This window comes from Podarcis melisellensis (assembly GCF_964234715.1).
Source record: "Podarcis melisellensis genome assembly, chromosome: 7".
Taxonomy (NCBI): Eukaryota; Metazoa; Chordata; class Lepidosauria; order Squamata; family Lacertidae; genus Podarcis; species Podarcis melisellensis.
In genome coordinates, this window is record NC_138539.1 from 69,978,350 (window position 1) to 69,992,986 (window position 14,637).

The window sequence follows — 14,637 nt, forward strand, 5'->3', positions numbered from 1 at the left end:
ACTGGGTTGTCCCTGCTTCCAACATATATAAAAACACAATAAACTTGAGTGGATGCATTCAGAACATTTTCCTTTTTTCTTTTTCCAGTTGTGTGCATTAAAATGCCTGTTCATGCTTGATATGAACTGAATGCACTATTGATAAACAGTGAAGAGGTAAAAAAAAAAAATGCCGTTGTAATGCTAAAACTTACAGATGGAAAAGAGAGATAAGAAAGCAAGCATGATGGCTTGACTATATCCTCCTGATGGAATTTGATCCAGAGATTAACAAGAAAAACACAAGACACCCACTATAAAAGTCTAATTCTTTTTAAGTTTCACTAGGCCCAAGTTAAGTTTAAGGATAAGTTGCTTGTATAATGCAGGCGACCTACATGTGGTGGGGTGAGGATGGAGTCTGAAGACTAGGATTATACTATTGCATTAAGTCCAGATACAATGGCTTCTAAAACAAAACAAAACAACAACAACAACAACAACAATTTATTATTTGTACCCCGCCCATCTGGCTGAGTTTCCCCAGCCACTCTGGGTGGCTTCCAACAAAGATTAAAAATACATTAAAATGTCACACATTAAAAACTTCCCTGAACAGGGCTGCCTTTAGATGTCTTCTAAAAGTCTGGTAGTTGTTTATCTCTTTGACATCTGATGAGAGGGCATTCCACAGGGTGGGTGCCACTACCGAGAAGGCCGTCTGTCTGGTTCCCTGCAACCTCACTTCTCACAGTGAAGGAACCACCAAGAAGGCCCTCAGAGCTGGACTTCAGCGTCCGGGCTGAACAGTGGGGGTGGAGATGCTCCTTCAGGTATACTGGGCTGAGGAAATTTAGGGCTTTAAAGGTCAACACCAACACTTTGAATTGTGCTCGGAAACAAGGCTTAAACGGTCAATGAAACCCACTTCCCACTGCAGAATTTCTCCACATGATCATATTAAGAGCCCTCTTGGATGAGACCAAGACTCCATCCAGTTCAGCGTCCAGCATCCTGCATCCTACCGTGACCATTCAGGTGGCGCCTCCGAGAAATCCACTGGCAGGGCATGCAGGTGGCAACCTACCCTACTGTTGCCGACAAGCAACTTGTAATCGACAGCATTATATCTATTGTGAGTTGGAGAAAATACCAATCAGGTATTGCAGATTGACATTTGTTCCTATTCAGTGGTAAACAGAGGGTTTTCCTAGGGAAAGCAGTGGCACAAAACCTATTAGAACCTACTGGACGAACGAGGAACCTATTGAAGTTGAGCCTAGAAGTCACAGACCTGTGATTGCAGGACAGAGAGAAGCATAGGTGAGCCCTTGGTCTCTCTGACTTTAGCCTCATCCAGGCATTCTTAAATTGCATCCATTGAAGGGTCTGCAGGGTTCCTTACAGCCCTTTGGTAGACCTAAAGAAAATATGGAAAAACTAGTCAGGAGGAAGAAACTGAATGGGATTGAAGAGCTTTATGGGGCTGAGTTTGGGTGGCTGTTTGTGGTTTTCCTAAGAGCTGTAAGCGATATGATATAGGTATTCTTTACTCTTTTTGAGCTCACTCATTCTGTTGTCTTCTTTTAAGTAAAACAGTTTTTTCAAGGCTGGGTAGTACTTTGATCAGGAAGAACAGTGGGAGAAATTCTCCTTCTAATTTGAGTTCTTTGTTTATAGCTTTTTATATAGTAAAATAAGGTGCTGTTTGAAATTGCTGTTTTATAGCCATAGATCTTTGTGTGCCATATATGTTCTTTTGGCCACGAGAAAGAAACTAGCATCTCTCAAATACTGCCGTCATGTAGAGGCACTGGTTGACGTACATTGCACTTCCTTTTAAAAAATAAATTAAAATAAAGCTGCAGAATGAATCGCCTTCACCTTACTGGCAGCTTCATACACTTTCAAGCCACCAGCAAACACCAGCTGGCTCCTTGACCATTACCACTGTTATTCCAGCAGTGGCATAGAATGGTCACAGTCATCTATGGAAACGAACAAAACAAAGGACTTAGTATCATTTGCTTCTGAGATGAAAGTTCCCTGAGTGAACTGTGCTCCCAACAAGTGAATAAAGAAAAAGGTCAGGAGATGGGTTGAGACTAGCAGTGCAATCCTTACCATGCCTAATGGAGGGGGGGGGGGAGAGAGAGATTTATTAGATTCAATAGCATGGAGTGCTGTAGGCAACAATGTTTTTACAGCCTTGATGCTTGCACACATAGGGTGGAATGTGGGAACAGTGGCGGAGCTTCATACTCTGACACTGGGGGGCAGAGAGCAGGCAGGGGAGGGGCTGGCACGCCTCCTGGGGCCATGGTGCGCCACCCACAGGGGCGTGGCACAAGTCCTGGGGGTTTGGAGCGCTGCCTGCGGGGGAGTGGCGCCCAGCGCGGGCAGGGGAGCAGCTGCGATGGCACCCCACTGGGATCACACTGCCGGGGGCTGTGTGCTCCCCCCGCATTCCTCTTCCTCCGCCACTGTGTGGGAATTGAGATTAGAATGCCTGTTCACTGTGCTAGTTTTAGCAATTTCACTCCTTCGATGCAGCATTTGTGATTGGTGTAAATCGCACGCCTTTCTGAGAAGAGTGTGGGAAACAGAAGACAGACTTATCTCTTCCGCTGTATGTACTTTGTACAGTGGTACCTCGGGTTAAGTACTTAATTTGTTCCGGAGGTCCATACTTAACCTGAAATTGTTCTTAACTTGAAGCACCACTTTAGCTAATGGGGCCTCCTGCTGCTGCTGCGCCGCTGGAGCACAATTTCTGTTCTCATCCTGAAGCAAAGTTCTTAACCCAAGGTACCATTTCTGGGTTAGCGGAGTCTGTAACCTGAAGCGTCGGTAACCTGAAGCGCCTGTAACCCGAGGTACAACTGTAATGTACTTGTGCCTGTTGTTCTCTCAGAGCTGGAGAGAAGGGACGCCATGATCCTTTGGTCTGTACGCAGTGTGTAAATAAATAGTAGATTAGCTCTATGATGTCTCAAGCTTCTTGCTGTGTTCTGCCAGAAGCTTAATGTGCATATATCATTATGATGTATGTCGCTAGAAGCACACTGGAAAAGAAGGGAGATGCCTTTTCCAGAGCTGCGCATACTGGAGGATGCTCAGAGTTCCGGGGGCTTGCAGGCACCCCCAGGGCATTTTCCAACAGCCAGTTCCTAAGCTATTTACACCAGGGTGGCACAACCAAAAAGACTTGGATTGGGCTCATTGCAATCATGTGCTGGCTTGAGCCAACCATGCCTTCCAAACAACCCATTTTGGCAGTTTGGCACCATTTGCAGAGGTGCATTGAGGTGTTCCTCTGTTGACAACTGAGCTCCCTAAATGATAGACGCCAGCCATGCTGTCACCCCAGGCAAACCCCTTCCAGCATGGCAGGTCAGAGGTCTGGCTTACTCTGCATCAATCCATCCCCAATAATTATTCCTTGTTCAACCTTTAAGTCTCTTCCTTCATCTTTACCAAACCCTCATCCCGCACAATGTGTTTTCATCTGCTGGCATTGCTCATGTCAGACAAAAGCACATGAATTTACACCTGCAATCAGATGCACTGCTATCCAATACAATCTTTGCCTGTTGTACAGATTCTTTAGGGAGGAGTTTGAGCCACATATGGTCAAAATGTTGGAGACGGATATCTAGCAACCATCAAAGGAGGGATCCCCCCCCCCAATCTAAGTCATTTTGATTTAGCCCTGCATGGAAGACTTTTCTAGCTGTCACTCCTACAGGAGATAACACCCACGTTTAGGAAAAATAACTGCCTAACAGTTCAAGCCGGATAAGCAAACACAATCAGCATATGTTACGCTGTGTGGATTGTATAATACTGTAAAGTATGCAAACATGACTAAATTAATACTCTTCAGTGATCTCTAATTAAAGTCTTTGTGGTCTTTTTCTTTAACTCTGTGTATACATCCACATTCTTGTTTGCTATTGTCCCAACCTGCATTCTTTTAGACAAAACATGATGCACAGATTTTGATACTTTCAGCAAACCATAAAATTCAACATGCAAAGAACCTTATTATAAGTGTTGTTGTTTTTTACCTCTCCATAGCACATTGTACTTTGATTTCTAAACAGGAATGCTAGTAGTATAACATCATTTACAGTGTAGCTTCTTATGTGCAAGAATCAATATGCATATTTATTTTTAAATAGTCCCCATGAGATTGTGGATTCATCAAGAACATGAACCGTTAGACTACACAATCTTCTTTTAATAACAAGAGGATTTACAGGTTTAAGATAACAACAGAAGGGCTCCCTGGTTGAAATCGCAATTCTCTGAAGCAGGAAACACAAAAGCTACTGGTTATTTAGTATAAAGCATCTAATATCTATGATTGCTAGGGTTTCCTAAACTTGGGTCTCCAGCTGTTTTGGGACCACAACTCCCATCATCCCTAGCTAGCAGAACCAATGGTCAGGGATGATGGGAACTGTAGTCCAAAAACAACTGGAGACCCACCATTGCTGTCCAAACTTGTGAGAGAAGACTGTGCTTAAGTTGGGAAACAGTCCATTGAGGTAGCATTATTATAGAATATCTCTGTGCATGTTAATTCTCAAAAGAATATACTTCTCAAAATAATTAACCATGTGCTCACGCTACAGTAATCAAACACAGCTTCTCTCTGTGTTACAGTTTTGAAGACTCATGTAGGCAATGCTTTTTTTTCCTGTGTGGATGCAGGGGTACGCCTACCCCTAAACATTTTGTGAATCTAAGTTTGACCTCATTGAGGAGCAGTAGTTCAATATGAGTAGGAAAACGAGAGTACCCCAAAACATTTTTTTTAGAAAAAGACACAGCATGTAGGTATCTTTTCCTTCAAACAAGCCAGGAAATCACAATGCACACACCAACAACGTATTCACATCAGGTAATTAAATAAAAAATCAGCTTCCAGCAGAATATAAAAACATAATAAAACATCAAACGTTAAAAACTTTCCAACACAGGGCTACCTTCTGATGTCCTCTAAAAATTGTGTAGTTATTTATCTCCTTGGCATCTGATAGGAGACGTTCTACAGGGAGGGTGCTACAGCTGAGAAGGCCCTCTGCCTGGTTTCCTGTAACTTCACTTCTCACAGTGAGGGAACCGCCAGAAGACCCTTGGAAGTGGACCTCAATGTCCGGGCTGAATGATGGGGGGTGGAGATGCTCCTTTAGATATACTGGGCCTAGGATGTTTCGGGCTTTAAAGGTCAGCACCAACACTTTCCATGAGGACGCTAGTTAATAGTGGTGGAAACACACTATCCTTCCCTCCCCACCTGTGATCCTGATGAGAAGGGTTAAATCTTCCTCATACTACAGTCCCAATGGAATATAGGGTGGGGGTGGGGCACACATGTTTTTTAAAAATCCCCTGACATGGATGCCATCCATGCTAGGTACGGCTAGCCTGTGGGCCTCTAAATGCTATTGGTCTACAACATCCATCAAAACCTGCCAGCATGGCCAAAGGTCAAAGGTGATAGAAGCTGCCATCCAGCATAATCTGTAGGTTAGCTACCCATGCCCTCGGCAACTGTATTACAAAGAGTTGTCATGCACAGCCATCTCTTTTGGATAAGACTATATTTGTAAGACAGTGTTTTCCAAGCACTGATCTATGAAACACAGGGATTTGGTGGAAACTTATTAGGAGCTTTTGTGTGAGAGAATCATTAACTGGTCCAGAAAGAACAAACTTGCCCTGCAAACTGAGCCGCAGGAAAATGTTGCATTTTCATTCACTTTGTTCAATGGTGAGGCCTACGTTTTGTATAAGAAGTTTCAGCCTTGAAGATGAATCAGAATCCTCAGCAGCTCATTATATTTCTGGGGCAGATGCACTTTGGCCCATAAATCAATTTAGGAATGGTTCCCCGAAGACAGACAAGTCTGAAAACAACTTAAGTTGTACATTTGGACTATTTCTTTTAAAAGTTGATCTTAAATTCACCCAAACTTTTTATCTATTTCACAGATCGTTTGAAAAAGGAATACAACATTATTTGCTCGGGGTTTTTCTGGCTAAAGAAAGAGACGTATTGAGCCTAGCGGACTCTTTGCAGAAGGAACAAACGATGAGAACTAGCTACTGCTTGTCATTTCTAATCTGGACTTGTATGATTCACGAAGTCCACACTTCACCATCGCCGAAAAGGACTAACATGTATTTGCAAACTGAACGGATAATGGGCTTGTCTAAGGACCACGGAAAAGTACTTCATCGAACCAAGCGAGGATGGATGTGGAATCAGTTTTTTTTACTGGAAGAATACACCGGTCCAGATACTCAGTATGTAGGCAAGGTAAGCACTGTGATAAAAAAAATGATTTTATGAGATGACAGAATTCTAGAATAAATGTAATAGATTTTTTGTTTCTCAGCAGCAGCATTGAAGCGAGGCAGATTGAATGTAGCTTTCTAGCGGAGGGAGAAAAGGAATTTACACCTCTGTTTATGGAATGTGCCTGATTTTTGGAAGAAGACAGATAACTTAGAAGCATTCCCCACAGAGGAGGGGGAAATGCTCCTCTGCGAAAGGTAAAGGTCCAGTCGTGACCGACTCTAGGGTTACAGCACGCATCTTGCTTTATTAGCTGAGGGATCCGGCGTACAGCTTCCAGGTCATGTGGCCAGCATGACTAAGCCGCTTCTGGCAAACCAGAGCAGCGCACAGAAACACCGTTTACCTTGCCACCAGAGCGGTACCTATTTATCTACTTGCACTTTGACATGCTTTCAAACTGCTAGGTTGGCAGGAGCAGGGACCGAGCAATGGGAGCTCACCCCGTCACAGGGATTCGAACTGCCGACCTTCTGATCGGCAAGTCCTAGGCTCTGTGGCTTAACCCACAGCGACATATTTGTAGGAGAGGACTGTAACAGTCACATAACTTTTCCATGATTATAAAGAACAATCACACCAATTAGATTCTGAGCAAGCGGATGCTTAATTGAAGCACAGTATAGAATATATGCTTCTCCATGCAAAAAAAGAGAGAGAAATCCTTTTACAAAAAACAGGAAAAGCTTAATCATGTTTTGAGAAAAGGAAAAGGATAGGTAGAAAATTTAATTGTGTATGGAATGATAATTGAGTATCCATGAGATAAGTGACAAATAGTAATTAACAACAGTATAATTTGAACACAATTATGAACAAGATGATAAACAATGTAACAAGATATAAAATAATGCCAAGATATAAATCCTTCTCCGTCAGGAGGATGGCTCACATGATGTTCCTGAGTTGGTGCTACATGTAGCATGGGGAGGGGGGGTTTGCAATGGATCTTCCTATAGTTCGCATAAGAAATCTCTGTCCTCCCTTATAACTCAGCAAAGCCCACATGTTGGTGCAATGTTTGCAAAGAGCCTAAATGCATAAAACCCCATGCAGCCCCAAACCAAACAATCAACATCCAGCATTAAACCTGCCTGAGAAGCAATTGCTGTGTTTGCAGACCTTCCAAGTGCCCCCGTTTTCCAGGGACAGTCCCAGATTTACAGAACCTATCCCAGTTTTTGGTTTGATCCTGGAATGCCCTGCTTTTCCTTAGGGCATCCCTATTTTCATTGGAGAAATGTTGGATGGTATGTCCCTATTTTCATGAGGAAATGAGCCAAGGAGATAAGTACTTATCCAACCTTTAGAAGACATCTGAAGGCAGCCCTGTATAGGGAAGGTTTAATGTTTAATGTTTTATTATGTTTTTATATATGTTGGAAGCCACCTAGAGTGGCTGGGGCAACCCAATCAGATGGGTGGGGTATAAATAAAATCATTGTTATTTTTAAAGAATAGAATGTCCCTATTTTCATCGGAGAAATGTCGGAGGGTATGTGTTTGGTCCTATATGAAGTGAAATTTACATTTGTGGACATCCAGTAGCCTCAGGGATGTGATACATATATGTGGTGGGTGGGGCAGGAAAATATGATCTTGCCTTCACTCCAAGTAGTAGCCTCTACCAGTGGCATCTGCTGCCCACTGGGAATGGTAGGGAGAGATAGAACCAATGACAGGGAGAGCCAACTACTTCTACTTTTATCCCCATCCTCGCTGAGTTCTACAAGGGCAATATTGAGGCTAAGGAGGAGAAGGGTTGCCATATGTCCTCTTTTTCCAGGACACATCCTCTTTTTCATAGATAGATTCGTCATAGTTATCCATAGTCAAAAGCAGAAGTTTTTTGCTCTTCAAAATATGGCACGCCTAAGAAAGAAGGCAGGGCAGGTTGTGAGATATGAGCTTCCAAAATGTTAAGTAAAAGGGTAATACACACAGGGGCTGCATCATTCTAAGAAATAATATTTTGAGGTAATATACATTGCTCCTGAAGCAGTTGTGTAAGTTGGCACAGTTAATAGCAGTCTTTTTGTACTTTAGTCTGTTTGGAGTAAGCTCAGCAGTTATAGTTTATAACGAGAATAATTTAAATTTTAAAATAGTTAGAAAAAAATAGAATATGCAGCCGGAATGGGAAACTTTAGGGAAGCATGGAGGGATGGAGGCGAAGTTGATGGAATAGAATTATGGATTGATGTAATCAATATATCTTTTTTATTTTGTTTCTTCCTTTTCTTTCACTTTCTTCTTTTATTTTTCAGTTCTGTATATTGTACGCTTATAAATTTATAAATATTTTTTTTAAAAAGAGTCTTTTTGTGTTGTCAGAGCAGCTGAACGTAGGTCTGTTCAGTTCTGCTGCTGCCTGCCTCATAGTTAGTCAGAGTCTGTCAGAGTTTTAGTCTTAATGATAAATTTATGTAATACATTAGTAAGCTAAGTAATACCTGCCTGCCTTGTACATATATATTTAATCGAACAAGTGCAAGGGCGCTGTGAGTTAAAGTTATTGTTATTTAAACTTTAAAATGGTTTTTATAGGAGGGGAAAGGGATCAAATAGAAGGGTTAAACAACCCAGCCTCGAGTTTCCGCATAAGCTCTGTTAATGGGAATTAAATATAATTGCTAAATAAACTAATATGTATTAAGCTTTGCAAGTGTGAAACAGGAAAGATAATATTAAGCTAATTTACTTTCCCTAATTAAAACCTATGTCCCACACAGGTAAGGGCTGACTAAGGGCAAAGTGAGAATAGTGGGGCAGAGTCTCATGTGCCCTAATGGATCAACCTCTATTGGATTGTTCTCAGTGAGAAAATATTACAAACCAGTTGCATATGAACAAACTGGGGCAAATGACAGTATCGTCATACTGAAACTATGCTCATCATACAATGTAGCCTTTTGCACAGACCAAGAGTCAGGTTTGGTTCTAAAGCAAATGGTTGTTTTTTGCCACTCTTGGTAAATGTAGGTAGGAACATGGGCAGGGACAGCAACAAAGGTATTTTCCATTAAGGAAGGACAACACTGGGAGGGGGGGGGAGTTACTGAAACAAGAATATTGAGGGGTCCCTTCAAGGTTTTCAGCTTCTTAAGGAAGACTGGACCTTTGGAGCGAGCGTCCCTTTTAAGGCTCAAACTGATCAGGAAATGAACAGAGACCATATAAAAGCAAAGCGGCTATAAGTCTGAATTTTATTAACTGTTGCAACAGGGTGCTCACTGCCACACGCAGGAGGCAGGAGGGACCCAGGACAAAGGTGTGCAAGCCCTTATATAGACTTTTGAAATGCCCACCCTGAAGCCCAAGACCACCCTTCCATACATCATATGTACATCAGAGAAGGGGCGGACTACAACAGAAATCTGAGTGCGTTGTTTTTATCCTGTCTGCCAGGTTACCTGATTGGATTACCTGGGCATCCTGGCCACTCTTATGATAACTACTCAGTTCCTGAATCGAGGTCACAGGCTCACCCTATTCATATCTTAACTGTGCCCTTGAGACAGGATTTGTGAGCAAAGAGACAATGGAGATGCTCCCCATTTCCTTCGACCTTGCAAAGAAATATTTGAGGTCAATTTGGAAGAGACAAATGGTCTCAGGACTTTTTCTGTGAGTCTCAGACATGTGCTCTATACATATATGTATGTGCTTGCTTGGTACATTTATGAACATTATATATATATATATATATATATATATATATATATATATATATGAATGAGACCTTAATATTCTTATAACATTACTATACCATTAGCCCAGTTCATGTCTCATTCAGATGTTACCCACCATACTGAGAGAAGGTACACCAACCATGTAGGAATCAGACCTTGGGGGTATGTAAGAAGTATGCCAACCCCAAAGCCTTTAAGCAAAACAAGATATTTGAAAAAATAATAATTTGAAAACCAAGTCCAGGCATTGTAATTTATAGTTGTTCACCTTTCCATTAATCAGCCTGGGGAGAAAGAAAATGGGTTTTCCATTTTCCACCTAAAAAATGTTGCATGCATTACATTTTTGCTTCTGCCATTGTTGTTGTTGTTTGCTTTTCATTCTCCAAAGCACACATTTCCTTCTAGACCTCAGTGCTTGGTCCCTTTGATTAAGCTGTAGTTCAAGTTAGGGATGTTTTCAAAATTCCTCATTGACCTTGGAATTCCAAATCACATGGTCTTGTTTCCAAGTGTAAACGATGCATCAGGAATCCCCCTTTCACCCACCTTTTGTTTACACATTATCTACAAAGTGCTGTGTGCAGACAAACTTTCACACGGCTTTCAGTTCATTAGCATCTTCCCCCTACAAAACACACACATTGCCAAAGTGATATTGATCAGATTGCATTATTAGTTGCATCAATACACTTTTTTCTTGGTGTTTCCTAACATGCAGGAGTGCATGGGTACGCTAGTGAAACATCACACACACACACACACACACACACACACGGACTGTGCGATAAATTGCCATATTGTTGAATACCGGTAGTATTGAAATAACATTGTGATAAGTGTTTCAACAAGACAATATACCGGTGAACAAAAGGTGGAGAGTGAACAGCTCCCCAGGGGGTAGCTCAGCTGAACTGTTAATTTGCTGATACCGGTAATTTGCAGCCACCCTGTCTCCTGTTTTGTTCCTTCTCTTCCTCATCCTGCCTAACTAATAAGAAATGATGATAATCCCTCACACAAACCAGCAAACACTTTCAGCTTCACTGATATCTTTCCACTTAGAGCTTGGCTAATTATGTATAGCTTGCTAACAATCCAGGAGGGGACCCCACCCCCATGGCAAGACAAAGATCCAGTGGCAAAGTAAACAAAGAATATAAACAAAGAATTAGAAAGTATTTCATTCTTCCCTCATATTCACCCCCACCAGTAAATAAAAGAGGGGAAAGAGTACATGCACATGCATATTCTGATGCAACCATATGTATAATCACATTATGCATGTGATTCCTGCAGGATTCCTTTCATGTTTTACCGATACACCCATTTCAGTGTTTTACCAATACACCCATGCACTTACTAAAATGTGAAGCAAAAATAATATTGAAGCAACTATATGATTATGTAAATGAATTAAAGAACACTGAAAGCTATGGAAAATTGTACAAACCCCAGTTCTGGGATTAAATTTTCATTTTAGAAAAGTTGCTAATTAACCCAGAACTCAGGGACTGTGGAATGCAGAGTGACCCACAGAACAATGGAGAAATGGATTGGGCTGGTCTAAATGGCAGGCACTGATGATGCCTGTCCCTCACATCAGAAGACAACGAATGATCAACTGACCTCTATTTTTCAGGCTGTTTCTAACAGATGTTCCCAAATGCCAATCTTTTATTAAATGGGAAGTACCAAAGAGTCATTTATTGAGTTCCTTTGGTTTAGCTAGTTCTAGAGCAAAGGTTGTTCAGAAACCTCTTCTGTAGTTTTAGCTTGTGGACCATTTTTGTTTTAATGATATTTTACCTTTGCTCTCTGGAAGGAGAAAGCTGTTTTCTAGGTATCTTGCTATTGAAGACCTGTTTCATATGTGCCCATTTTATTTGCCCCCCCCCCCGTTTCAAATGTGTGATATTTTGCTTATTTAACTTTCTGCAATCGTATGTGGCTAACAGCAATAAAAATGAACTGCATTTACTTTCCTGGAAGGGAATTTTGAAGAGACAGTGAGAGTTATACACCTGAGGGCAATTGTCAGGGCTGATATTAAAATTCTTTTGGAAGCTGCCCAGAGTGGCTGGGGAAACCCAGCCAGATGGGTGGGGTATAAATAATAATAAAATATTGTTGTTGTTGTTGTTGTTGTTGTTATTATTGGCATTGCAATCCAGCAACATTGGAAGGGAACCAGCTCATCCACCCCTATGCTAGATCAAGACTCCTCAAATATCCACAAGTATTTCTTAATGCAATGCAGAGAAGCAAGGAACACAAACATGCATGACTTAGCCCCACTCCCAGGATTATGCAATGCCTTTTTGCTCTTCCACTTCATTGCAACAAATTGTATTTTGCTTATAGAGGAAATAAAGAAAGCCCAACAACTTTTATGTGCTATAATACTGTTGAAAGTTGGGTTGGCTTCATCCGTGTAAATAAGTGGTGATAGAAGAATGGCAATGTTCCTTAATGACTGCTGATGATTCACCCAAATCGGCAATTTAGCAGCAGGGTTTTTCTCTCAGACCAATGGTGAGCATCACATGCGGTAGTGTGAGAGAGGAAAACATCAGCTTGAATGGAGAGAAACGATAGTGTGTGTTGTGTTGTGTTGTGTTGTGTTGTGTTGTGTGTGCGTACACAATGTCTCTAGAAATATACGTGCAGAAAGGTGAGAGTGACTGCACACGTTCTCTTGTGGGATCTGCTGAAGGAGTGATTACTTGCTTTCAGTTCATTCTGCTTTTATATTTGTAAATACAGTGGTACCTCCGGTTACATACGCTTCAGGTTACATACGCTTCAGGTTACATACGCTTCAGGTTACAGACACCGCTATCCCAGAAATAGTACCTCGGGTTAAGAACTTTGCCTCAGGATGAGAACAGAAATCGTGCTCCGGCGGCGCAGCGGCAGTGGGAGGCCCCATTAGCTAAAGTGGTGCTTCAGGTTAAGAACAGTTTCAGGTTAAGAACGGACCTCCGGAATGAATTAAGTACTTAGCCCGAAGTACCAGTGTAGAGCAAACATTGCAAAGATGTCATATGATTCCTGTCAGGGGAGCCAGCTATAGGGGGCGGAAGGTGCTTCAGCCTCCTAAATATTGGTGGGCAGAGGGGTGAGCCCCCCCCAATATTTAGGGGGCTGAAATCCCCCGACACTGGTTGCCTCCACATGCCCCCGCCCAGCAGCCTGGGAACCCAGGAGCAGGACAGGTGCTGGGACGAGTGAGGGCAAAGATGGCCCTCCAGGTGTCCTGTCCCCACCCAGCACATGCTGGGTGCACACTGAGCGGCGTCACATGATGTGTCATGCTACGTGGCTGGGCCCCCTCAATGTGGAATGCAAGTTGGTGCCCCTGACTCCAGTGTTGTCTAATCCAAAAGGAATCTAAAAACGATGGTCATGACCTGGATCTTCTTGCTATGAGGCAGCATATAACAGTATATACCGTACTTTTCCGTGTATAAGAATAGGTTTCTTTTACTCAAAAATAAGGTTTAAAAACTGGGGGTGTCTTATACATGGGTAGTGGGCAGGGTGACAGGTGATTGGTTGCAGCCACAACTGCAGATTGTCATTCGCAATAGGTAGTGTGATTGGTGGCTGCAGGAAGGGTTTCTTTATATTGGCTGTGGGAAATGGGTGTGTGATTGGTTGCTGAGCCAATAGCTGCTGAGGATTGGCTGTTGGCAATCGAGCAGACGTTTGTAGCAGACACAAGTGATTGCAACTGTCGGGTTAGTGATTAACTGCATTGGGCCATTTTCTGAAATAGGAGTCCCCCAAAATAGGGGACGTCTTATTCAAGGGGGCGTGTTATACACGAAAAAGTATGGTACTTCTTCCTCCTGTATGTTTTTGCTGCATCAGCAGTACTGAAGTGACTGCTCCAGGGCACAAGCCTGGGCAGTTTATATCAAAATCCTAGACAAGACCCCACTCTTGGTCTCTCTGATTTGGAAAACAAAACAATATATCTGGCACCAACTTGGCTGCAGGAGTTGCTGGAAGGAGGCATACAAGATGCAATCCAGCTCTGGATTTGTGTAGGGCTTACTCTTTGGCTTCTTCTACTCCCGTAGATGTCCTGCAAGGCAACGGATAGATATTTTCTCTCAGGTTTTACTCCTGAAGCCTTTCCCATGAATGAGCATAGCTGCAAAGCAGAGGAGGTTTAAGGTCAGGGATTTGCTTCTCCTTGATGGGCTGCCTTCCCAGGTTAACAAGCCCCATCTGCCACTCATTTCCCTCCACAGCATGTGTAGAAACTGCCTTCTTGGCTGTTGGGCCCACTATTGGTCTCGTCTGCTCAGTGTACTGGACTCTGTCTTTGTGTGCAAGTGGTAGACAAATCCCTAACTCACCAAGGATTTAAGATTCATCAGTTACCCTCACCTGGTTTAGCCAGCCAGTCAAAGCCATTTCCTGCAGTGCCAACATGGTTGCATGGTGTCAGGGACCATGCTGAGGAGGGCTGCACTGAGGAAGAATGGTGTGAGCCACCCCCTCCCCCTGATCCTGAATCTTCACAGGAACAGAAAGACAGTATAGATTTGGAAGAGTGGTTTGTAGAGGGGCATAGTTCAGAAG

The 14,637-nt window shown here is 42.5% G+C and overlaps 1 protein-coding gene across 1 annotated transcript in view; it reads left to right on the top strand.

Moving 5' to 3' along the window:
* CDH9 (cadherin 9) overlaps positions 1 to 14,637 on the top strand; it is a 128,755-nt gene that overhangs the window by 39,641 nt on the left and 74,477 nt on the right. The window contains exon 2 of the mRNA XM_081918197.1: positions 5,983 to 6,310. Within this exon, the coding sequence (XP_081774323.1) occupies positions 6,083 to 6,310 (228 nt within the window). The 5' untranslated portion in view covers positions 5,983 to 6,082. The remainder of the gene's footprint in view (positions 1 to 5,982; positions 6,311 to 14,637) is intronic.